This window comes from Mangifera indica, chromosome 6 (genome assembly GCF_011075055.1).
Source record: "Mangifera indica cultivar Alphonso chromosome 6, CATAS_Mindica_2.1, whole genome shotgun sequence".
Taxonomy (NCBI): Eukaryota; Viridiplantae; Streptophyta; class Magnoliopsida; order Sapindales; family Anacardiaceae; genus Mangifera; species Mangifera indica.
The window spans coordinates 7,746,087-7,772,549 of record NC_058142.1 but is presented as its reverse complement, the minus strand read 5'-3'; the positions used below and the strand labels follow the sequence as shown (position 1 = coordinate 7,772,549).

Here is a 26,463-nt window from a genome sequence, read left to right as displayed (position 1 = left end):
TATTTTTTTAAAAATTTTTTTATACAAAACGACGTCGTTTTGATTTTTATATATATACAAAACGGTGTCGTTTTGATATAAAAAACGAGCCGAGCTGAACTGAAAACGAGCCGAACTCGAGCCGAATTTGGCTCGAGCCGAACTCGAGCCGGCCCTCAAAAAGCCGAGCCGAGCCCGAGCTGGCTGCGAGCCGAGCTCGGCTCGGCTCGAATCCAGCCCTATGCACAAATAATTATATATTATGATATAATTAAATATTATTTTATTTTTAATTTTTAATTATTTAATTATATAATAAAAAAATTATTATTTATTTATATAATATTATTTTTTTAACTATTGGGCAACGTGAAACCTTGCTATTGGGCGAATGGTGATAAAGCATTTTCCTTATCTATTCTAGTTGGTTGTCCTTCCTTTCGTTTACCAAAAGTTTCTTTAAAGCAAAATCATAATTGTTGTCCCTTTGACAATCTGACTTGCTTTACTTTGTATCTTATAAAAAAAAGTAATATTATGTGTATCTATTTTAGATACACAAATATATACATACTCATATGTGTCATCATATGATTAGTTATTGTTTTATTCTTAATTAAAAATCATTCAATTATATGATAATATATATAAATGTGTATATATTTGTGTTCCTAAAATAGATATACATAGTTTTATTGTATAAAAAAAGATTCTTAGGTATGAGTGTAAAGCAAATAATTGCAGAAAATCAAGAAAAGCAGATTCCTGAAAGCAAAATAATTGCAGCCCCTTTTACAATTTATTGGTTGCTTTAATTTGTGTTTTTATAAAGCAAGGTCTTTAATAAAGCAGGATAATGAAGAATGAGTGTGAAGCAACCAATTGCAGAAAATTAAGAAAAGCAGATTCCCGAAAGCAAATGTGAACACTATTAAATAAAGCGCCGCCTCTTTAGACTCTTCTAACAAGAATCCAGAAAATTTTTCCTACAATACAGCCATGCAACCTCCCTTCCAAGAAGAACGAACAAAATTAAAAGAAGAGATCTCCAGCAGCTGCCAGTGTTTCCACATCTCTTTCTATGTGTTGGTTAACGGTTTAGGATGGAGAGAGAGAAAGAGGGTGAATGGATTAAAAAAACTCTAAGTTTGAGGGAAAAATATAAATTTTTAAAATTAAAAAATTTTAAATAAAAATAAAATTGTTAGTTTTAAAATTTTAAAGGAAAAATGAATTTTATATTTTTTAATTTTTAATATAATTAAATATAATGACAAATACTCTAGAGGCTACTAAGTTTCCCTTAATTTATTTAATAGTGAATTACATTTTTTCTCTCAAAGTATAGTCTTACCTTTTTTTCAGCCTTAATTGGTATAAATAATATTTTTTATTCAAAATCAAATGTAATTAATATTTTTTTTATCTAAAATTAAATTTTATTAATAAAATGACAGTATTAAAGAGTGAAATAATTATTTTATCTTTATATTTTATTTTTAAAATTATTATTTTAAAAATAATATTTTAAATAAACAAATTATGTAAAAAGACTATTACTTCCTTGTTTGTGTATTGAAGCCTACAAAACCATTGAAATTGATCATCGCGATGGCCTGCCAAGTAACCTATTTTCACTGTTTTTGAGATTTTGTCTAATCTTTACCCTTTCTCACATAAACATTTGCTCAAATTAGACCTGACGACGGTTCATGAACCGTCGGTTTCGGTTCGAAATCGTCAGCTCACGATTCGAAAACAAAAAGACCCTGAACCGAAACCGTAATAGGATGGTTTGTCCAAGGTTCGAAATCAATGATTCCGGTTCATGGCCCCAGTTCAGAACTGATGGTTTCGGTTCGAAACCAATATTGAACCGTCAATTCTAATACATGATCTTGATTTAAATTTTAAATTATTAATTACAATAATTGAAAATTAAAAGAAAGGCTTGGATTAATTTTTCAATTAAGCTTCCTACGTATCTTCTTGAGGTCTATAAGTTGATTTTTATTCACATTTGATATATGTGAATATTGACCAAATCTCCTATTACCAGAAGAATTTCCATTGCTTGCCATTTTTTTATAATAAATAAATTAATTATATAAATAAATTATTTGATTAATTATAAAAGATAATAAAAAAGTAAATAAAATTAATTATATAAATAAATTATATAATTAATTAGGAAAGATAATACAAAAATAATAAATAAAATTAATTATAGAAATAAATTTTATAATTAATTATGAATTGTATAATAAAAATAGAAATTAGAATTAATAAAAAATTAAGAAAGAATTTAATTAAATTTAAGAGAATTTGATTGAATTGAAAGATTGAGAGAGTATTAAGAGTTGAAAGAATGAGAATGAGAGTTTGAAGGATTGAGAGTGAGACTAGTAGAGAGATTGAAATTTGAGAGAATGAAATTTGAATTGGTATATATATAGAAAAAACTTTTTTGAAAAAATTAAAAAATAGGGGGGTAAATTGTAATTTAAAAAATTGCAGGGGACCTCTGAAAATTTGTAGGGGACCGGGTCCCCTGCAATTTCTTCTTTTGCTGCAAGCCAACGATTCCCTGTGCAGGGAACCGTTGGCTATTTAAATAAATTTTAAAAAAATTCTAAAAATTCAAAAATTTTCGGTTTAGTACAGTAAACCACCGGTTTATATATCGGTTCATAAACCGGTGTGAACTGGCGGTTCTACGGTTCCAATTTAGGTTAATCGGAACCGAACCGTCAAAATCCAGTTTCGATTCTGGTTCACTCCAGTTTCGGGTTTACCGGTTCCGGTTCTGGTTTCATACAAGCCGGTTTCAGTCCGGTTCAAGGGCCAAAACCGGCTTGTGGCTAGGTCTAGCTCAAATATATTAGCTCTACAAGCAAGCTTTAGAATCACCTATGACTACTGGCAGAAAGCCCTCCGGTGTAAAGGTGGATATAAGCTGAATTAAGTTTAAATATCTTTGGCTTCAAGTTCAATTCAAATAAAAAATAGTTTAATTTGAATCGGTGGTTCAAATTTATAGTTTGGTTTTATTTGAATTGATGGTTTGAATTTATGACACATTGATAAAACAATGTTGTTTTACTTAAATAATAAACAAAACTACTGATTCTAAATATAAATTCAAGTTGAACTAAGTCATACATTTGAACTATCGACTCAAGCTATGAATTTGAATTGAATCAAGTTACAAATTTGAATCACTAATTCGAACTATAAATTTGTATTGAACTCAAACCGAATTAAGTTGAATATCTTTTAGCTCAAGTTTGGCTTGCTTTCAAAAAAACAAATCAAACTTTTCGGTTTGAATTCCAATTAAAAAATTCGAACTAAGTTGAATCAAATTGTGTTAGCTTTTAAGAGCAAAATGACTCAGTTTAGATTCACCTCTATCTCTACAACTTTATTATTGTCTGTCAATAAATAGTGAAAATTTAAAAAATAAAAACTACCAATTCTTGAGCAAAAGAAATAATATCATAACATAATTAATTTTTTGAGTGGAAAAACCTTTTCACTATCAAGAGAGTTAAAAAAAAAAAAAAAACATGGGGATCTAGTGATTAACTTAAATATAATATAATCAAATGCATTTACATTAGCTATAATTCTTGAAAATTATTTTGCACAAATTTATAACTCAATCACAATTATAATATAAGTAAAATACATACAGACTTACAAAAAAATTGATTTAAATTGCCCGAATAAGTAGTCAAATATTTAGGTTTTATAATTTTAAATCTATCTGATAAATCAAAACTTAACTATTCAAATTAAAGATCTATACTTTTTATTGTACATTGATAAAAAAAAATCAAGTTAAAATATTATATTCAAAAATTTGAATAATTAAATATCAATTATATATTTTAACATCATTTTTCAAAAAAATTAAAACCATGTATTTGGAAATAAAATTGTGAGGTGGTTGCCAAAATCAAGCTGACGGTACGAAGTAAAAAATCTTGTTTATGAAATTAATTTCTTGATTTCAATTTATATAAAATTTTGGTTTTTTATACAATATGGTGTTTGTGTGATTCAATTTTACACTAGATTTAAAAATATTATTATATCAATACAAATATATCATTTAATTATAATTTTAGGTCCATTGGCTGGTGGGTTTAATAACATATCTTAAAGTTTTTTTTAGTTCAAAATAGTTTACAATTAATTTTTTAATTTTAGGTCTATTTGAAGGTAAGTCGAATAATATATCTTTTTTTTTTTGTTTGTTTAAAATTGTTTACAATTAAGAGTGAACTTAAGTAACTCATTTAAAAAAAATTTTCAGAGTGGGTCTAAATATTTTTCTTTTAAATATGCTCTAATTTGAAGGTGGATCTGGGCCAATCCTCACATAGGGTCAGGTTTGCCCTTGCTTATGGGATGAGGACCATAAAGGAAAATTTTAATATGGGCTTTTAAAACATACCACAAAAGCAAAAACTAAAGAGTTGGAGGAAGATAAGTGAGTCGTAGATCAAAGCTATGTAATGGTCTAATTCAATTTTACACTTAAATGAGTGTTTGTGTGATGATTTAATTCAATTTTACATTAGATTTAGAGTATTATTTTGTATCAATACAAGTATATCATTTAATTCTAATTTTAGGCCTATTTGAGAGTGGGTCTAGTAATATATTTTAAATTTTTTTTTTTTGTTCAAAGTTGTTTACAATTAAAAGTGAGTTTAAGTAACTCATTTTTATTTTTTTACCAAAGTGGGTCTAAACATTTCTCTTTAAACTTTCTCAAAATTGAGGGTGGGTCTAGGCCAATCCTCACATAGGGCTAGGTCCACCCTTGACTTATAGGATGAGAATCATAAAGAAAAATCTCAATAATTATTTTTAAAACTTATTACAAAAACAAAGATTAAAGAGTTAGAGGAAAAAAAGTGAGTCGTAGACGAAAAAGTGTATTTTAGATGTAAAAAAATAAATATTGTAGAGATAAACCTAAATGGTGTGGACTAAAGCTATGTGATGGTCTAATTCAATTTTACAATTAAATGAGTGTTTGAGTGATTGTATAATTTAATTTTGCACTAGGTTTTGGGTATTATTTTGCGACAATACAAATATATAATTTAATTATAATTTTACACTCATTTGAGGGTGGGTCTAGAAACATATCTTAAATTTTTTTTTCAAAGTTGTTTACAATTAAGAGTGAGTCTAAGTAACTCATTTTTTTTATTTTTTTAGGATGCACCTAAACATTTTTATTTAAATTTTCTTAAATTTGAGAGCGGGCCTGACTAACTCTTACATGGGCCTAGGTCCCTTAGAGGAATAAAAATGAGACAAGGAAAAAAAATCATATTTTTAAGGCTTTTAAAACGTCCTACGAAAAAGCAAAGATTAAATAGTTTAAAGAAGAAGTGTGACTTGAGTGTGTTAAAGAAAGTAGATATTGTTGAGATAGCTTACATGGTGTGGACCAAAGCTATAGAGCAAGTATTGACAATCTTTGCTTGGAACACAGAAGGTTCATGGATCTTCTTCAACTGGAGTTCGTACAATTCAAGAAAACTTTGAAAGCAGCAAAGGGACCTAAACAAGGACAAGATGACCTCAAGAATGTTAATCTTAATAAAGCATTCGTCATGGCTGACAAGGCCTTTTACACTTTTTGGTATGAAAATCCTAATATTAAGTATTCTTATCTTAAAGAGAAATACAAAAGATTGCCAAAAAATGGGAAAAGTCTTCCATGGAGGTTAAAATGAATGACTCAAAAGAAGAAAAAGATGATGAGAATAACATTTTATTGCCAGTAATCAACCTAAATGTAAGGACAAAAATCTCTCATAAAAAACTAATACAAGATATTTCGATACTCTTTTATTATTAATGATGATGTGATAAATAATATAAAATATATGTTTATTATTAACTCCACCTTAAATATTAAAAGATTACTAAAATAATTTTTATTTACTTATATATTTATATTTATTTATTAATTGTTTAGGACAATAATATTTTTATTTTCAATTAATATAATAAATAATATTTTAGAATAATTGTATTCAAGAAAATTTAAGTAAAATAACATATTAGTAATATTTTATTACATCAAATCAAATATAATAATAATTTATACTTAATAATTTTTATCTAATATAATAATATTTTATATCCTGTAATTTTTTAGATAATTTATCTTTGTGATAATATTTTATTTTTAGTAATAAAACATTATTCAAATCAAATAAACATTTCTATGATTTCCTAAAGCTCGAGTCATCATGGAGACTATCCTTGGTGGTAGTGTTTTCTAAAGTGTTATGCTTTCCATGCTTGCAAAATTGTTGTTTTATCCAATTGTTTTCAGAGGTAAATTTTAGAGCGTAACACTTTTGTTATCTATCTTCCCAATTAGGTTCAAATCGTCAATAATTCTAAACTTATGTGTTCATCATAATTCTACAAAGAACTAGCTCTCCTTCAATGTAACTTAGATGTCGAGTCTTAGAATTAAAATATTGATCTATATGGCCCAATTAGATCTAAATGGTTATTTACATGATAATTATTAAAATGTATGAAATAAATTACAGAAGAAGTTGTCCTCATTTTCCCTTTGATTATCCTATTTTTATAGAAAAAGAAATAAATTTAAATTAATACAATAATTAAGAATATTGGTAATGTAATGATTTTTAAAACATAAGGAATAATAAATGTACTCTTGCCACTTTATTTTTGAATTATAAGAAAATAGACTTTTAATTATAGGAAAACGATGCGTTTTGTTGAATCATCGTGGAAATTGTGCTCCCAACTTTTTCAATGTAACTTTTAAGATTGTTTAATCCTCTGAACTTGAAGTCACTCTTTATAGATTGTTAGTCATTACGTGTTGCTTGATCACTAAATCATAATCCATGATTCTGTGAAATAACTTTTAAAAGTTGATCACTAACATGATTTCTGATTCCCTAATAAATGTAATTCAACTAACAATAAAATTATATATGCAACTTTTATATATAATTTTATATATAAATAACGATATATTATTATGTTATTAAATGTTATTTTATCTTTAATTTTTAATTATTTAATTATATATAAAATTATACATATGACACTATCATTTTTATAATTTTACATATTATAAACAACCAATTTGATTTTTCTTCCCCACTTTATCCAAAAATAAATGGCCAAACGACTATTTCCCACCCAAGGTTTGATGTTTTCTCAAAAGTCCCCCCTTTAACTATAGAAACACCAAACACCTACCCATGACCGGTTAGATTTAACCAAACTCTAACGCCTGAAAATTTTATCTCCTTTTGCCCCCCTAAACTTTAAAAACTAAAATTTCCCCCAGCTTAAGTTTTAAAAAATGGTAGTTTCACCCTAGGGTTTGGTTTTGAAATCTCCGACGACCGTTTCGGCTCCATTGTCGACGGTCTCTCCCTCCCGAAGCAACTTCTCCTTCCGGCGAATGTTTTCCTCCCATTTGGAGGATCAATCGGCGTCGGCTTGGCCTTGGGAGACGAAGAACTTCGTCGGGGAAGACAAAGTTCTTCGTCTCCCCAGACGAAGACGAGAAGTTCTTCGTCTCCCAAGGCCAAGCCGACGCCGGCGAATGAGAGGTCGCTTCGGGAGGGAGAGGCCGTCGACAATGGAGCCGAAACGGTCGTCGGAGATTTCAAAATCAAACCCTAAGGTGAAACTGCCATTTTTTAAAACTTAGGCTGGGGGAAAATTTTAGTTTTTAAAGTTTAGGGGGGAAAAATTAGATTCTATTTTAGTTTATTTTTAATATTATAGCAAAAATGATGATTTTACCCCTACCACCGTTAGAGTTTGGTTAAATCTAACCGGCCATGGGTGGGTGTTTGGTGTTTCCATAGTTAAAGGGGGGACTTTTGAGAAAACATCAAACCTTGGGTGGGAAATAGTCGTTTGGCCAAATTAAATTTATATAGTCAAAAGCTTGTCCAACTCAAAATTTGCTACTCCCACTAATTGATGTGACAACATTTTGAAAGTCAATTTGACAAACTCATTTCAGAATTTGACATCAAAATGAATAAGACTTCACTAACAATATTATTCGCACATTCAAAATTTAAATTTCTGAAAAAATTTCTGAACTAAAAAGTGAAAAACAAAACTTATTTCTTTTATTTGTCATTTTCTTTCATACCCAATTTAAAGTCTAGAATGTTTTTTAGAAACATGCCTACCTTAATTGCCACTGCAGGAAATCTAAGCCATTTTAACATCTTGATATTACACTGTTTCCACTCATCCAGTCTAGATTGAATCAATATTTTTGAAGTAAATATAATCTATGTTTTTAAAAATAAGATCGATTATCAAATCAATTATCTCATAATTTATAGTTTGGGCAATTTAATTAGTCGATTTTAATTTATTATCAAATTATAATAAATTTATTTAGTAATAATAAAATTATTTGTATCTATTTTAGGTATACAAATATATACGTACTTATATATCACCATATAATTAAATGATTTTAAATTAACAATAAAATAATATTCATATATATGATGACATATATAAGTGTGTATATAATTGTATACCTAAAATTAAAATTCAATTGTATAAGTGTTATTCTTATCAATAACAACAAAGTATATTTGCTTTTTTGATACATAAATGTCAATTCATGTAAAAAAAAAAAAGGTCAAAAAATAAAATTAAAATTAAAATTCAGGTTAGGACAATAAGACTTGGTTAAATTAGTTTTTAGTGAAAATTGGATCAAATCATATATCAGTTTTCAATTAACTTATTTGATTCGATCTGATTTTAAAAATATTGAATATAATAGTATTTAAGAAAAACCCAAACAAAACTAATTTGAGGACATTCACATTGTGACTAAAAATTTATTAATTGAAGTATAATTTAAATGTGTCATCTTAACAACATTTAAATTGATAACTAACCTTTCATGTCGAATATATAAGCCAAACATATAGAATATATATATATAAATGTGCTGAGAACTAAAAAAAAAAAAATATTTAAGTTGATATTCTTGTGACATTTGTAGGGTTGTGTGTGAGAGGCGAGGAAGGATTTGATTGAGTTTGGTTTATCTGACTTTGAACTTGAATTTGAGAGGTTTTGTATTGTCAAGATCGAACTCAATCTCAAGCTTACGGATTGTTTGATTAAAACAATATTGTTTTAATTAACATATACCAAAATAATATCATTTTAATTGTTTTAGTCAAACTCAGTTCAATATTATAATCAAACTCAAACTTGATTTTTTCGAATTGAATCAAACTTATATTCGACCCAAATTCAAATTTAACTCTTTTGAATCCACCTATACTATGAATATTATATAGTATAATAAATTTATATGTATATATTTTGAGTGCACATAATAGATACATAAATTATGTGTTATTATATAATTATATATTTTAAATTAATAAATAATAATACTTAATCATATAATAATATATCATTTATAAATTCATTTTGTATATTTAAAATACTACTTAAAATAGTTATATTTAACTTGACTCTTAAATATGAGTTATGTTATATGAATAATTTTTATGTATAATTTTATATATAAATAATGACATATCATTAAACGATTAAATAATTAAAAATTAAAAATAATTTAATATCTAATCATATAATATTATATCATTATTTATATGTAAATTGTGCCCATAAAATTATTTGTTTAAATAATTATGGAAACATGTAATAATGCATTTAGAAAAGGAAAAAATGTGAAAAATGAGGGAATTGGATGGTTTTTGTGATCTCTTGAAAGAAAGCAAAGCACCAATTCTTGTCTATTATTGTCTATCAATAAATAGTGAAAATTTTAAAAATAAAAACTACCAATTCTTGAACAAAAGAAATAATATAATAATGTAGTTAATTTTTTGAGTGGAGAAACTTTTTCACCGTCAAGAGGGAAAAAAAGGAACATAAGGATCTAAGGATTAACTTAAATATAATATAATCAAAATTTTTTACATTACCTATAATTCTTGAAAAATATCCTACACAAATTTATAACTCAATCACAATTATAATACAAGTAAAATACATAGAGATTTACAAAAAAATTAATTAAATTAACCGAATAAGTAGTTAAATGTTTAGGCTTAATAATTTTAAATCTAATTGATAAATCAAAACTAAATCATTCAGATTAAAGATCTATATTTTTTATTGTACACTAATAAAAAAAATCAAATTAAAATATTATATTCAAATATTTGAATAATTAAATATCAATTATATATTTTAACATCATTTTTTAATTTATATGAAATTTTGGTTTTTTATACAATGTGGTGTTTGCGTGATTCAATTTTACACTAGATTTAAAAATATTATTCAATTTTACACTACCAATTCTTTAAACATTCTCTAATTTGAAGGCGGATCTGGGCCAATCCTCACACAGGGTCAGGTTTTCCCTTGCTTATGGGATGTGGACCATGAAGAAAAATTTTAATATTGGCTTTTAAAACTTACCACAAAAGCAAAGACTAAAGAGTTGGAGGAAGAAAAGTGAGTCATAAAGGAAAAAGTGTGTTTTAGAGTAAAGAAAGTAAATATGGTTGAAATACACTTACATGGTGTGGACCAAAGCTATGTAATGGTCTAATTCAATTTTATACTTAAATGAGTGTTTGTGTGATGGTCTAATTCAATTTTACGCTAGGTTTAAAGTATTATTTTGTATCAATATAAGTATATCATTTAATTCTAAGTTTAAGCCTATTTGAGATTGGGTCTAGTAATATATTTTAAAGTTTTTTTTGTTCAAAGTTGTTTACAATTAAAAGTGAGTTTAAGTAGTCTAAACATTTCTCTTTAAACTTTCTCAAAATTGAGGGTGGGTTTGGGCCAACCCTCACATAGGCCTAGGTCCACCCTTGACTTATGGGATAAGGATCATGAAAAAAAATCTCAATACTTATTTTTAAAATTTATCACGAAAGCAAAGATTAAAGAGTTGAAAGAAAAAAAGTGAGTCGTAGAAGAAAATAGTGTTTTCAAGTAAAAATAAATAAATATTGTAGAGATACACCTAAATGGTGTGGACCAAAGCTATGTGATGGTCTAATTCAATTTTATACTTAAATGAGTGTTTGAGTGATTGTCTAATTTAATTTTACACTGGGTTTTGGGTATTATTTTGCATCAATACAAATATATTATTTAATTATAATTTTAGACTCATTTGGGGCTGGGTCTAGAAATATATCTTAAATTTTCTTTTTTTCAAAGTTGTTTACAATTAAGAGTGAGTTTAAGTAACTCATTTTTTATTTTTTTAGGATGCACCCAAACATTTTTCTTGAAACTTTCTTAAATTTGAGAGCGGGCCTGGGCTAACTCTTACATAGGCCTAGGTCCCTTAGAGGAAGAAAAATGAGACAAGGAAGAAAAATCATACTTTAAGGCTTTTAATACTTCCTACGAAAAAGCAAGGATTAAATAGTTTAAAGAAGAAATGTGACTTGAGTGTGTTTTAGAGTAAAGAAAGTAGATATTGTTGAGATAGCTTGCATGGTGTGGACCAAAGCTATAGAGCTAGTATTGACAATCTTTGCTTGGAACACGAAAGGTTCATGGATCTTCTTCAATTAGAGTTTGTGCAAGAATATGTTGCAATTCAAGAAAACTTTGAAAGCAGCAAATAGACCTAAACAAGGACAAGATGACCTCAAGAATGCTAATCTTAAGAAAGCCTTCGTCATGGCCGACAAGGTCTTTTACACTTTTTGGTATGAAAATCCTAATTTTAAGTATTCTTATCTTAAAGAGAAATACAAAAGATTGCCAAAAAATGGGAAAAGTCTTCCATGGAGGTTAGAGTGGATGACTCAAAAGAAGAGAAAGATGATGAGAATGACATTTTATTGCCAGTAATCAACCTTAATGTAGGGACACAAATCTCTCATAAAAAAACTAATATAAAATATTTCGATAATCTTTTATTATTAATGGTAATGTGATAAGTAATATAAAATATAAATTTATTATTAACTTCACTTTAGATATTAAAATATTTCTAAGATAATTTTTATTTTATTATATATTTATATTTATTTATTAATTTTTTAGGACAATAATATTCTTATTTTCAATTAATATAATAAGTAATATGAATAATATTTTAAAATAATTATACCAAAAAATATTTAAGTAAAATAATATATTAGTAATATTTTATTTCATTCAACCAAACACAATAATAATTTATATTTGACAATTTTTATCTAAGACAATAACACTTTATACTCTATAATTTTCTAAATAATTTATTTTTGTAATAATATTTTATTTTTAATAATAAAATATGACTCAAACTAAATACATGTTTCTATGATTTCCTAAAGCTCTGAGTCATCATGGAGACTATCCTTGGTGGTAGTGTTTTCTTAAGTGTTATGCTTTCCATGAGTACCAAATTGTTGTTTTATCCAATTTTTTTCAGAGGTAAGTTTTAGAGCCTAACACTTTTGTTATCTATCTTCCCAATTAGGTTCAATTAGTCAACGAATCTAAACTTGGGCGTGCCTCCATATTCGATTTCATCATCTCCGGTTCACAATATAAAAGGATTATTCTAATGCTTGTATATGAAATCTTTAGTTCATCAATATATATCAAGCTCTCTCTATCTAAATTTTTCTCTGAAAAATACACTTTAGTAGCTTCTGTTTTCTGTTTTTCTGCCTCTATTTTGTGAATTAAGCTTGAGTGAATTTTGCTGAGCAAAACAACAATTTTAGAAGAGGCGTGAAAGAACAAAAAAAAGACAAGTGTAGTCTTACCGCTACCTGGTCCATTATCCCAAAAAAAACCCAATTAATTAAACACAGGTCCGATTCTATTAAATTCAATGCCCGATACCCAACCAAGCCCGAACATGATAGTGAAAAAAAACCCTAAACAAACCTATTCAATTTAACTAACCTCTTTTAAAAACTCTAGCCTAATCCCAACTTATGTCTCTAAGCCCACTCCACTCATATTTGATCTAACCCAATTACCATTTAAACACCCCAAAGCAAATTAGCCCAACCCAATTTCAATTAAAACCATCCAATCCAATCGGCCCAAACACTAGACTAGATCCTAAATCCAAATATCACATCCGCCCCACCCAAACCCGTATCCCTCCAACTTAATTACACAAATCAAATCCAACTCAAGTGCCTGAACTAATGCAATCCAAACCGACGAAACCTAACCCGACCTAATTCTCTTTTATACAACTTGTCATCATCACCATACCAATTACAGTTCCCCACAAACTTCATTCGGCTTTCCCTGCCATCTCTAATAGAACGCAACCTTTCTTTCTTTTACAATCCCATCACTTTTCCTAACATAGATTTCTTTCGTGCCCATCTACCACTCTTCGACATCCTCCTGTCTTCAACGCCTAAATTTGCCTGTCAAGAAATCAAGGTCTATGATTGATTCAGGTACCCTAAATCTGCCCTACTTTTAAACTCAGTCTTGGCACAAATTTATGTTGAATGGTGATGTGGGGAAAAGTTTAACATTCAGTTTTTTTCTAAATAAAAGGTTAAAAAAATGTTGAGTGCCCATTTCCTAACTTAGGGCCAATTAACTAAGATATGAAATGAGAGAAAGAAAGAAAGTGGTAGTAACATATACCTCATTCTATTTTCAGCATTTCACCCACGATGGGGAATAGGGGATGATTATCAAGTCTGCACATGATTTTATCATCTAAATATGAGAAAACCTTGTAATGCTATGTAAGTTATCCTATGGACAAATAGCAGTTACGAATCTTACAGTGAAACAGAATTTCTGATTGAGGAGACTGCAATGTTCCAAGTCCTTTTGAGCAAACATCCAGCATCAAATTTCTTAATACTTACAATTGTGCATGGCTTTTTTTCTGCAGCTTATAAAGAACAGAAAAACATTAAGTATGAGATTTTTTAATACTTACCAAGACACTTAATGCTTTCATTATTTTTTCAAGAGGTTATAAAAGTTTTGCTTGTTATAACAATAACAAAACATAGGATCTCATTCAAACTTCTACTGTTTATGCCGTGAAATAAAAACAAAAATTGAATAAAAAGGAGAAAAGAGAAATAACCTGTGAATTGATGACAACGTACCTCTTAGAGGATGCAGAAGATCATCTCTTTGCACATATGCAGAATCAAAGTTGAGAAGAGCTTGGGAGATCTTGGTTCGTATCAGGTGGAGATGATGACAGTATTAGATCTTTTCTATCATGTTCTCTGATGTTGCCATATAATAAGATGATTTGTCAGCGACCTTGACTTGAGGCTAGCAAGATCATTTAGCAAGGTCTGAGTCTCATTACTCTATTTTCCCTTCCTCCATTTCCATTAATATGAGAGAGAGATTTCAATTTGGAGATATTAGTAACTGATGACAAAAATGTGATAATATAAATTTAAAGCTCAGGCACTTGACATAGCCTAAGATTACCAAATGTAATCTTATTGCTTACCTTTATATAATAACATAACATAGAATGTATCTAAGATTACTACTGCCTGAAGAGAAAATTACCTGAGAAGCAAAGGCGATAGCTGCTTGAGAATTCATGGTCGTGTCATTTCAGAAATGTGAAATCAATGATTTATTTGCAGAAAGGACCATCCTTCCTGCCAGTGAGCATCCAGCATGTGAAATCAATGTACGAAAATGTAGATTTAAAATTCCTGGTTTCAAAATTGCAATGTTACAAGTATTATCTATTACTTGATTTTAGTCCAAAAATTAAAAAAAAAAAGCAATTAAATTACTAATTAGAAAAGAAAAGAGAGGAAATCACCTGCGGGTTACATAGATGGCAAGTGGCAACCTTGGGTGTTTGAGAATTCAAAGTTGGTGTCGTTGCACATATGCAGCATCATTGTTGAAATTGATGTTTTGCTGAAGATGATAATGAGCTATCAGTTTTCTCTATTCGTCAAGAAGAGGACAATTATAAAATTCCTTCTTCAAAGTTGACATCTGACGAAGATGGTTTGGCAGTGATGTCAACTTGGGGCAGCCTAAAATTTCCAAGGTCTTAAGAGATGGCATGACTGAAATATCTCCATCTCCTCTATTAGTAATATCGTAATTCCAATCTTCCCATTCTTTCGTCCTCCAGAAGGAAAGAAATTTCAGTTTGGGAAATGCAATAATTGATGTAGATGATGATATGGCATCACTTTCTATTCCCAAAAATTCATTGCCCACTCTTCATTCCAACTACCATAATTGCAATCAACTAATTGAAGAGGAATTTCTTCAATTGAACATTTATTCGAAGATAATGACCTTAGACGTGTCAAGTGATCAACTAATTGGGACAAAACTATCTTAGGGTAAGTACCATAATTGCAATCAACAGCAAGGCTACATAGAAAAGTATTTCTAGTATAAAGAGAGCTAGGAAATGAGGCTTCTTCTTGAATCTTTATCATTGAGTGTCTTACTTTATCATAAGAAGAATCCAATTCTAGCTTCCCAGCACCAGCAGCCTCTACTGCATACATTCATTTTGGGTAAGAAAGAGAGTAAAATCATGTACCATATCATGCATCTTACAAGACCATATGTTAATATCTTACGCATTTTTCTGAAAATCTTGAAAGAAAGAATGCAGTGCTAAGGTTTCAAAATATTCTGCAGCAACTAATTCTATATCCTTATTTGGTTTTGACTTCACATAACCTTGAGCCATCCATAACCGAATCAATTGTTTTCTCTCTATTTTATTCTCCTTTGGGAAAGTCGCACAGTATGAGAAACATTTTTTCAAAATAGGGGATAAATCATAGTAGCTTAATAGTAATGGACAAAAAATCACTTGCTCAACCTCCTCTAATTCCCAAATTTCACTTTCTAAGATATTTTGCCACTCATCAAATTTTCTTTTATAGTGCAGAAGACTTGCTAAAGTCTTTACAACAAGAGGTAAGCCTTTACACTTTTGGACAAGTTTCATGCCAATTTCTATCAATTCATTAGATTCTTCATTGGTTTTTCCAAAAAATGCAATTCGACTAAACATAGACCAACATTTATCCTCAGGTAGTGCACCTAGTGAGACAATTTTAGTGGTTCCTATGACATTTGCAACTTTCCCCTTTCATGTGGTTACCAAAATTCTACTTTTTGTAGAACCGCATATGATACAAGATTTCAAAGTTTCCCAATTTTTAAGATTTTCAATCCACACATCGTCCAAGACAAGAAGAAACTTCTTTCCTTCTAAATGTTGACATATGTTTTGCACTACAGTTTCTAACTCATATAAGTTCGGTGCATTATTTGTAAGAGATTCAAGGATTACTTTGGCAATCCTAAGCTCATCAAAAGGCTCGGAGACGCATACCCATATTTTTTTTCTCTAAATGAATATTTACATTATCATCATTAAAATCTAGTCGGGCAAGAGTTATCTTACCAATTTCTCCCATCCCTATTATAGAGATGATGCAGAGGTCTTGCATACAACTACTTTGACTCAGCAAAAAATCTATAATTGCATTTTTATCATCACCTCTTCCATAAACCTCTGCTAAATCAACAAGAGAGGTTGTCATTGGTCGCTCTATTTCTTTGTTACCCTCTGCCATTGATCTAAAGTTGAACCTCGGTTTTTCCATAGCAATAATATCTAGTTTTCCATCAAGATCTTTTATCTTGACACCAATGTCATAACGCATAACCAATGGCCTACAACCGAGATAGTGAAAAAAGAAGGAACATCCCTTTTTCAGTGGATTAAATGCAGCTTCAGCTTTCTTAATTATCAATTTCTGAAGCTTCGTGTTCCACTCATCCAGCACATCGTCAACGTCATAAGACACGTCTTTAAGCTTGGCTAACCAAACTCTCAGGGCGATTTCCTTAGCCTGTCTGTTCTCAGCATCATCAAGCACAGCTTGAATGGACAGTAAGTTGCTTTGAAGCCTTTCAACTTCTTGGCCAGCACCTGCAAGCAGCCTAATCCCTTCTTCTGCCTGTTGACGAGTGATTGAAGCAAATTGTTCCAACACCATCTCCACAAGTAATTCAGCCATAATGAAAGATGTTATGAAACTGGTCAAAACAGAAATGTGTGTTCTTGTTTATTTTGTGCCGATTTGTTTGAATCAATCAACAAAGGCGGAGCATCATTGGCCCCTCACTTTAGTCCTTAAAAAATGTTATACTGACTTCGTTTTTTTTTTTAAAATAATATTACATTTCTGGTCTTTCAATTAATTAGAAAGTAATGATATGCATAACCATTTTAAAAATATATATTTGTATGGTAAGATATTATTATATGGTAAGATATTATTTTATTTTTAATTTAAAATTAACTAATTACTTAATGACACATATTTATATATTCAAAATAGATATATATAATCTTACTATTAATACAATCTATTTGTACTTATAATTTTGCTCCCTTCTTTTAACCCTATTTGATAAAGACACATGTTGGCGCGTTTCCTTAAAATAACTAGTGCAGATTCCCTGTGTAGTTTTGTTTCATTCTTCTTTAATAACTGAATTGGGATTCAGTATTGGATTTGGAACTTGGAAGCACGGTGGATGAACTGTGTACATGATATGACTGTCTTGAGGTCCGAATGCTCACAAAGTTGATGCTTTCTTACAAAGATATGGTTCCCTAGCCTGTTTCAGATTCTGCTTGATAGTATGCCTGTAATATAAAATGCCTCCATATTCGATTTCATCATCTCCAGTTCACATATTTTCTATACTTTGTTACCTTCTGAAATTTCTAGTGGCAGTGGTTTGGGAATGTCTTGATTCTCTTCTTTTCCACGGCATGAAAATACCTTGATTTCAAGTTTTGTGATTGACAAATAGTTACATGCATATTTATAGTTGAGGCAGCTTCTTGAATAAAGCTATGTTTTTATTCAGAAATGTAGCAATGGAGATACAACTAAAAATTCAAAATATATGCTGTATGAATTAAATATATATTCCATGCAAGTGTTCACCCTTTTAAGTATTGGTTCATAATACAACTTATAATGTGTGTTAAATCTGAGATTTTGTGAGTCTCCTTGGTAGCAGACTATTTTGAAGCCTTGCTTGCAAGTTTCTGAAACTTCTTCTGGACCTTGTGGAGTCTTGTTGATTGTTTATTGGATAAATGAAAGCCAACTGCATCAAGATACCAACCACTCCTTCCTTTGAAACCCAGAACCAGCCCCCCATCCATTGAGAAAGTAAATGGGGCCTCTTCTTCAACTCCATGAACGTAGGTTTTCTTGTAGCTCTTAAACGTCAGTGATCTGATCACAAGGCTGCTACCGTAAACCACTGTAGTGACCACTCACACTGATCAAGAACTCGTCTGGGCATTGCAGCTTAATCTGAAACAAAATCAAAAAATTCATGTGAATATGAATTTGCCTTTGCAAACTGAAACCAGAGGGACAAATAGGGTAAGACTAGAGCAAACCTGAGAAATTTGATCGCCTCCAACACCTCCATGCTTATCTTCTGTGAAAGGATTAACATTCTTATCATACACGACATGGATGGAGTCAATGCAATGGTAACAAAAAGAAATGAACAGAAGTACATGTGGAAAATTAAAACTTCAGTCCTATTTCATTTAACCCATAAAAAATGGAGAAAAGGAGAATTTCAATTGTGTTAGCAACGGATATTCATCAATCATCAAACACCTAAAAACTTAAATAAAATGTGTAATAATTTGCAAAAATATTGAATTTGCATCTCAAACCATAAAGACTACAAGAAGTTGGAGAAAGAACTGCTGAAGTGAGAAATGAAAAGATTACCAAGATGTTATGAACAAAAGGGTACGGTTTTCAGGTATGTAGTGATGATAATATAGAGAACTAGTGGTGATGGAAACAGAGAGTACCTGATTTTATATCCAGCATTATCTGAAGATGGCAAGTTTGGCCTTAGCCTTACATTTAAGAGTGGTGACTCAAGATTCTTGGAACGTTCTATTTATGCCAGTTGGTGGAAGAGACAGTTTGATCAAAAATACTATGCCATTAAGTTCTACAACTAGAATAAACATTTGGAATCGAGTTAGAATATGTATGTGAACTTCTGTTCTTGATTAATAATAACATGCTTTGAAATTTTGAACCCGAGAAATAGAAAAGTTCCTAATACAGGTCAGTCCTTACATCTGAAAAGATAGCAACACTGACTTGCTGGCTAGCGCCACAGGCATGCAAGGGTATCTTCATTTTTCATCTGATGCCCCCAAAGACTGGTTGAACAACACAGTTTCTGGAAATCACATCCCTGTGGCTTGAAACTGCAAGCTGTTGATAGATCTGCTGATATGTAAAACTGTGATGTTGTTAGGATGTAAATGAAGAATAAGTCTACTAGGAAAGTCTTTAGGAAGTTAGTTGTTTATTTTCAAAGACATTTTTTAGTTTTTCTGTGTAAAATTTTTTGTATTTAAGGATATGCATTGAATCAAGATAATATTAATACTTTTCCAGTCCCAAAATTCTTGTCTTTCATAAAAGTTCTTTCTTTTTGTTTTGCTTTCATTCAGTGCAATACAACAACAAATTGGTACCAAAGCTATTATCTTGAGGGATTTGTGAGTTGAAAGAGGTCATAGACACAAGCTAAAACATAAACTTTAAACCAAAATCATAACAGCTGTCAAATAATGGAAAATGCTATAACCTTCTCATCTATTACACCGCTATTGTTTGATGGTGATAATTATCAAGCTTAGGCTACTAAAATGACATCTTGATGCATTAGACCTTTGGGAGACAATCCTACAATGGCTCAATTTAAATACCACAAGGAAAGGAAGACCAAGAAATACAAAGCTGCCGCTTGTCTATTTTCTACTATGTTAAGCAAAATATTCACAGGGATCATAAATCTAATGTCTGTAAAAGACATACAGGACTACCTTAAAAAGGAATACCAGGGTAATGAAAGAAATAAAAACATGCAAATGCTCAACTTGATCAGAGAGTTTGAAATGCAAACATGAAGGAGACAGAAAACATAAAAAGATTATTTTGACAGGTTGTTAAGCCTAGTGAACAAAGTGAGGTTGTTTGGTATAGATTTCTCAGAGGAACGAATTGTGCAGAAAATTCTTATAACTCCACCTGAAAAATATGAGTTTAAAATGTCACAACATCACTTTTTTGTGTGAAGGCATTGACTCGTCTACTCTGAATTTGAGAATCCACTCTTTGAAATGTCACATCTTTTTCGTTTCAACTTTAATTCTCAATCCATTTGTTTTCACTCATCATCATTTTCTTCTGTTGCGTCATTTTTCATCAAAACATCATTTTGAACAACTGAGACATGGAAACACACAAAATACACCCATGATTCCAGAAAACACATTTATAACACAATTAAGCATAATCACTCAAATCAAACTTAATTTTCAATAATTAATCCCAAAAAACACTGCATATAAGTGCACCTTCAAGCACTTAATAGAAAATACCAAGCACTCTATGTGTGTAAACTCATAAGGCTCTCAATGGACTGAAGCAAGCTCCTAAGGCTTGGTATCAAAAACTAATGGAAGCACTTACCACATGGTGTTTCAACAACTCTAAAGTAGGTTCATCACTGTTCTACTTAAACGAAGATGAGAATCTAGGGGTGTTACTAGTGTTTTTGAATGATATAATCATCATAGGAATCTTACAATGAAACAGAATTTCTGATTGAGGAGACTCTGCAATAGTCCAAGTCCTGAAAAACATATGGTATCAGATTTCTTAATACTTGTGCACAACTATTTTTCTTCAGCTTAAAAACAAAAGAAAAACATTCAATATGATATTTTTTATTGCTCACCAAGACACTTAATGATTTCATTAAGGTTATAAAAGCTTCAGTTGTTTTAAAAATAACAAAGCATAGGATTTCACTCAATACTTTGACTGTTTACATTGTGAAATAAAAACAAAAACAGAGTAAAAAGGAGAAGAGAGAAATTACCAGTGAACTGATGGCAACTGTAGCCCTTAGAGAATTCAGAAGGTTATCTCTTTGCACATATGCAAAATCAAAGTTCAGAAAGAACCTGGGAGATCTTGGTTAGTATTGGGTGGAGATTGATGAAAGTATTGGACATCCACTTATCTTGTTCTCCAATGTTGCCATACAACAAGATGACTTGTCAGCGACCTTAATTTGAGGCTAGCAAGATTATTTAGCAAGGTCTGAGTCTCATTATTCTAATCTCCGCTTCCTCCATTTCCACAAATATTAGAGAGAGATTTCAATTTGGAGATATTAATAACTGATGAGGAAAATGTGATACTATAAATTTAAAGCTCAGGCACTTGACATAACTTAATATTACCAAACGTTATCTTATTGCTTACATTTATACACTAACATAACATAGAATGTATCTTAAATTATCTACTTCTTGAAGAGAAAATTACCAGAGTAAAGGCGGCAATAGCTGCTTGAGAATTCATGGTCTTGTCAAATCAGAAATGCGAAATCAATGCTGTGTTTGCAGGAAAAGGAAAATCCTTCTTGCCAGTGAACATCCACCATGAAAAATCAATGTACGAATATGTAGCTTTAAAATTCCTGGTTTTTACAATTGCAATGGTACAAGTATTAAATATTACTTGATTTTATTCCAAAAATTAAAAAGAATACAATTAAATTACTATTAAAAAAATAAGAGAGGAAATCACCTGCGAGTTACATTGATGGCATCCCTAGGTGTTTGAGAATTCAAAGTTGGTATCTTTGCGCATATACAGCATCATTGTTGCAGTTGATGGCTTGCTGAAGATGATGATGAGTTATCGGTTCTGTGTTCGTCGAGAAGAGTACAATTATGAAAGTCCTTCTTCAACGTTGACATCTGACGAAGATGGTTAGGCAGTGATGTCAATTTGGGCCAGTCATCAATTTCCAAGGTCTCAAGAGATAGCATGACTGTAATATCTCCGTCTTCTCTCTTCGTAATATCGTAATTCCACTCTTCCCAGTCTTCCATATCAATAAAACATAGATATTTTAAGTTTGGAAAAGCAATTACTGATGAAGATGCTGATGTGGTATCATTCTCTATTCCCAAAAACTCATTACCCACTCTTTTCACTCTCTTCATTCCCCATATGAAAAGATTTTCAAGGGATGATAACTTACCCAGAGGAGGCAAGTGCTCACAGTTTATACAATCCCACAAAGTTAACTTTCTCAATTTGCTTAATGACACCATCCAATTAGGGAACATAGTGTTGCCTTTATAATTTCGCAGCGATAGCTCCCCTAAATTTGGGGGTGGTTGCAACGCTTCAAGAAGTTCTTCATAATCATGCCCCTCATTGTTACTCCCCTCAAAGTCTACAATCAAATCACGCAGGTTTTTCTTATTGATTAATTCTATTCCCTTGACCTTAGCTGCATCTGTCAAGTTTCCAAAGCCTTTTATATCAAGATATTGGAGGCCTTTGAAGTTTCTAAGACATTCAATGGAACATGCTTTACTACCATAACTGCCATCACTTATCACAAATTCTCCTAATCTTCGTAGACCAGTCAATCGTTCTAAACCTTTTGGCATGTAACTTATACTAGTTCCCCAATTCAACAAACGTCTCATGTTAATTAAATTTCCCATCCCTTGAGGTAGTTCTCTGAGACCACTACACCCCCTAATGTCTAAGGTCTGTAGATTGTGTAACTCACACAATGTTTCGGGCAATTTTTTTATATTATAGTTTTGTGACAAATCAAGATACCTCAAGTGTATTAACCCTTTTATTTCTACAGGAATTTCTTCAATGGAGCAATCTGTCAAAGATAGTGACCTTAAATATGCCAACTGATCAACTAATTTGGACAAAACTATCTTAGGGTTAGTATGGTAATTACAATCAACCTCAAGGCTACGTAGAAAAGTATTTCTAGTATATATGGAGCTAGGAAATGAGGCCCCTTCTTGAATCTTTATCATTGAATGTCTAACTCTATCATAAGTAGAGGCCAATTCTAGCTCCCCAACACTAGCAACCTCCATTGCATAACATTCATTTTGGGTAAGAAATTGAGCAAAATCATGTATCATATCATGCATTTTGCAAGACCTTATTCTAATTTCATAAGGTTTTTTTTCAAAATCTTGAAAGAAAGAACGCATTGATAAGGTTTCAAAATACTCTTCGCCGACTAACTCCATATCTTTATTTGGCTTTGACTTCACATAACCATGGGCCATCCATAGCCCAATCAAATTTCTTACATATATTTTGTAATCCTTTGGAAAAATGGCACAATATAAGAAACATTTTTTCTAAGTACAGGGCAAATCACAATAACTTAATAGTAAAGGTCGAAAAACCTCTTGTTCTACCCTTTCTATTTCCCAAATTTCACTGTCTAAGATATTTTGCCATTCATCAAAAGTTTTTTTATAATACAAAAGACTAGCTAAAGTCTTTACAGCGAGCGGCAAACCCTTACACTTTTGGACAAGTTTCCTACCAATTTCCACCAATTCATTAGATTCTTCAATGGTTTCTCCAGAAAAAGCAATTTGACTAAATAATAACCAACACTTATCCTCAGGAAGTGTCCCTAGTAGGATAATTTTGGTGGTTCCTATGACATTTGCAACTTCCTTTTTTCGTGTGGTCACCAAAATTCTACTTTTTGGAGAACCACACGTAAGAGAAGATTTCAAATTTTCCCAATTTTTTGGATCTTCAGTCCATACATCGTCTAAGATAAGAAGAAACTTCTTTCTGTCTAAAAGTTGACGTATGTTTTGTACCACAGTTTCTAGCTCATGTAAGTTTGGTGCACTATTTGTAAGAGATTCAAGAATTGCTTTAGCAATCCTAAGCTCATCAAAGGGCTCGGAAATGCATACCCATATTTTAATCTCAAAATGAGTGCTCACCTTATTATCATTAAAAACTGATTTGATGAGAGTTGTTTTACCAATTCCTCCCATCCCTACTATAGAGATGATGTAGAGGTCTTGCGTACAACTACTCTGACTCAACAATAAATCTACAATTCTATTCTTATCATCTTCTCTCCCATAAACCTTTGTTAAATCAACAACAGAGGTTGTCGTTGGCCGTTGTATATCTGCGTTCCCCTTTGCAATTGATCTAAAGGTGAACCTCTCTTTTTCCGCAGCAATAATATTTAGTTTTCTATCAAGATCTTTAATCTTGACACCAATGTCATAGCGCATAACCAATGGTCTACAACCGAGATAGTGAAGAATGAAGAAACATACCTTTTTCAGTGGATTAAATGCAGCTTCAGCTTTCTTAATTTTCAATTTCTGAAGCTTCGTGTTCCACTCATCCAGCACATCGTCAATGTCATAAGACACGTCTTTAAGCTTGGCTAACCAATCTCTCACGGCGTTTTCCTTAACCTGTCTGTTCTCAGCATCATCAAGCAGAGCTTGAATGGACCCGAAGTTGCTTTGAAGCCTTTGAACTTCTTGGTCAGCACCTGCAATCAGCCTAATCCCTTCTTCTGCCTGTTGACGAGTGATTGAAGCAAATTGTTCCAACACCATCTCCACAAGGAATTCAGCCATAATGAAAGATGTTATGAAACTGATCAAAACAGAAATGGGTGTTCTTGTTTATTTTGTGCCAATTTATTTGAATCAGTCAACAAAGGCGAGCACCACAAGTCTAAACAGTGAGTCAAAGTCACTTTTTTATTATGTATTCGTGGTTAGCTAAATTTGTAGAATCGAAGTAGACAAATTTTCAAGAACTACTAGTCAAAACTATTTTCAGGAACTACTAGTCATAACTGATTTCAAATTTTAGAATTACCTTTGTCATTTCAAGGGCTAGAAAATAGAATTCGATTTAAAGTGGAAGCCATCTGTGCTCACAAATCCTAAATGCCATGGTTAGTGAGATGAAACCTTTTTCAATTGCAAACTATTTTTAATTTTTAATTATTTAATTATATAATAATAAATTATTATTTATTTATATAATATTATATTTTTAGCTATTGGGCAACGTGAAACCTTGCTATTGGGCGAATGGTGATAAAGCATTTTCCTAATCTATTCTAGTTGGTTGTCCTTCCTTTCGTTTACCAAAAGTTTCTTTAAAGCAAAATCATAATTGTTGTCCCTTTGACAATTTGACTTGCTTTACTTTGTATCTTATAAAAAAAAAGATTCTTAGGAATGAGTGTAAAGCAAATAATTGCAGAAAATCAAGAAAAGCAGATTCCTGAAAGCAAAATAATTGCAGCCCCTTTTACAATTTATTGGTTGCTTTAATTTGTCTTTTTATAAAGCAAGGTCTTTAATAAAGCAGGATAATGCAGAATGAGTGTAAAGTAACCAATTGCAGAAAATTAAGAAAAGCAGATTCCTGAAAGCAAATGTGAACACTATTAAAAAAAGCGCCGCCTCTTTAGACTTTTCCAACAAGAATCCAGAAAATCTTTCCTGCAATACAGCCATGCAACCTCCTTTCCAAGAAGAATGAAGAAAATTAAGCAAGATAATGAAGAATGAGCGTGAAGCAACCAATTGCAGAAAATTAAGAAAAGCAGATTCCCGAAGGCAAATGTGAACACTATTAAATAAAGCGCCGCCTCTTTAGACTCTTCTAACAAGAATCCAGAAAATTTTTCCTACAATACAGCCATGCAACCTCCTTTCCAAGAAGAACGAACAAAATTAAAAGAAGAGATCTCCAGCAGCTGCCAGTGTTTCCACATCTCTTTCTATGTGTTGATTAACGGTTTAGGATGATAGTCGAATGGATTAAAAAATCTCTAAATTTGAGAAAAAAATATAAATTTTTAAAATTAAAAAACTTTAAATAAAAATAAAATTGTTAGTTTTAAAATCTTAAAGAAAAAATGAATTTTATATTTTTTAATTTTTAATATAATTAAATATAATGACAAATACTCTAGAGGCTGCTAAGTTTCCCTTAATTTTTTAATAGTGAATTACATTTTTCTCTCAGCCTTATCTTTTTTTCAGCCTTAATTGGTATAAATAATATTTTTTATTCAAAATCAAATGTAATTAATATTTTTTCATCTAAAATTAAATTTTATTAATAAAATGACAGTATTAAAGAGTGAAATAATTATTTTATCTTTATATTTTATTTTTAAAATTATTATTTTAAAAATTAAAAATAATATTTTAAATAAACAAATTATATAAAAAGACTATTACTTCCTTGATTGTGTATTGAAGCCTACACAACCATTGAAATTGATCATCGCGATGGCCTGCCATGTAATCTATTTTCACTATTTTTGAGATTCTGTCTAATCTTTACCCTTTCTCACATAAACATTTGCTCAAATATATTTCCTCTACAAGCAAGCTTTAGAATCACCTATGGCTAGTGGCAGAGAGCCCTCCGGAACAAAGGTGGA

The 26,463-nt window shown here is 30.6% G+C and overlaps 3 protein-coding genes and 1 pseudogene across 14 annotated transcripts in view; all 4 read right to left on the bottom strand.

Annotated features, from left to right (window-relative positions):
• The window catches only part of LOC123218270, a 28,657-nt gene extending 13,489 nt beyond the window's left edge, over positions 1 to 15,168 (bottom strand). The window contains exons 1-6 of one of the 12 annotated variants that reach the window (XR_006502654.1): positions 14,855 to 15,168; positions 14,590 to 14,741; positions 14,166 to 14,391; positions 13,831 to 13,936; positions 13,687 to 13,742; positions 5,269 to 5,565 (exon numbers count right to left, since the gene is read on the bottom strand). The gene's annotated coding sequence lies outside the window, so the exon portion shown is untranslated. Of the gene's footprint in view, positions 1 to 5,263; positions 5,566 to 13,317; positions 13,476 to 13,670; positions 13,937 to 14,165; positions 14,443 to 14,589; positions 14,742 to 14,854 lie in introns of those variants that run through there. The other 11 variants (XR_006502657.1, XR_006502650.1, XR_006502658.1 and 8 more) reach the window with 11 other exon arrangements.
• A 2,810-nt stretch (positions 15,169 to 17,978) lies between these two features.
• On the bottom strand, positions 17,979 to 24,871 carry LOC123218271 (annotated as a pseudogene).
• Positions 21,824 to 23,086, bottom strand: LOC123219011 (putative disease resistance RPP13-like protein 1). Its single transcript, XM_044640664.1, has one exon. The coding sequence runs from the start codon at positions 23,084 to 23,086 to the stop codon at positions 21,824 to 21,826; it is 1,263 nt and encodes a 420-aa protein (XP_044496599.1).
• Positions 23,360 to 24,628, bottom strand: LOC123219010 (putative disease resistance protein RGA3). The gene has a single exon (XM_044640663.1). It carries the CDS (start codon positions 24,626 to 24,628, stop codon positions 23,360 to 23,362), a length of 1,269 nt encoding a protein of 422 aa, XP_044496598.1.
• Positions 24,872 to 26,463: the final 1,592 nt, after the last annotated feature.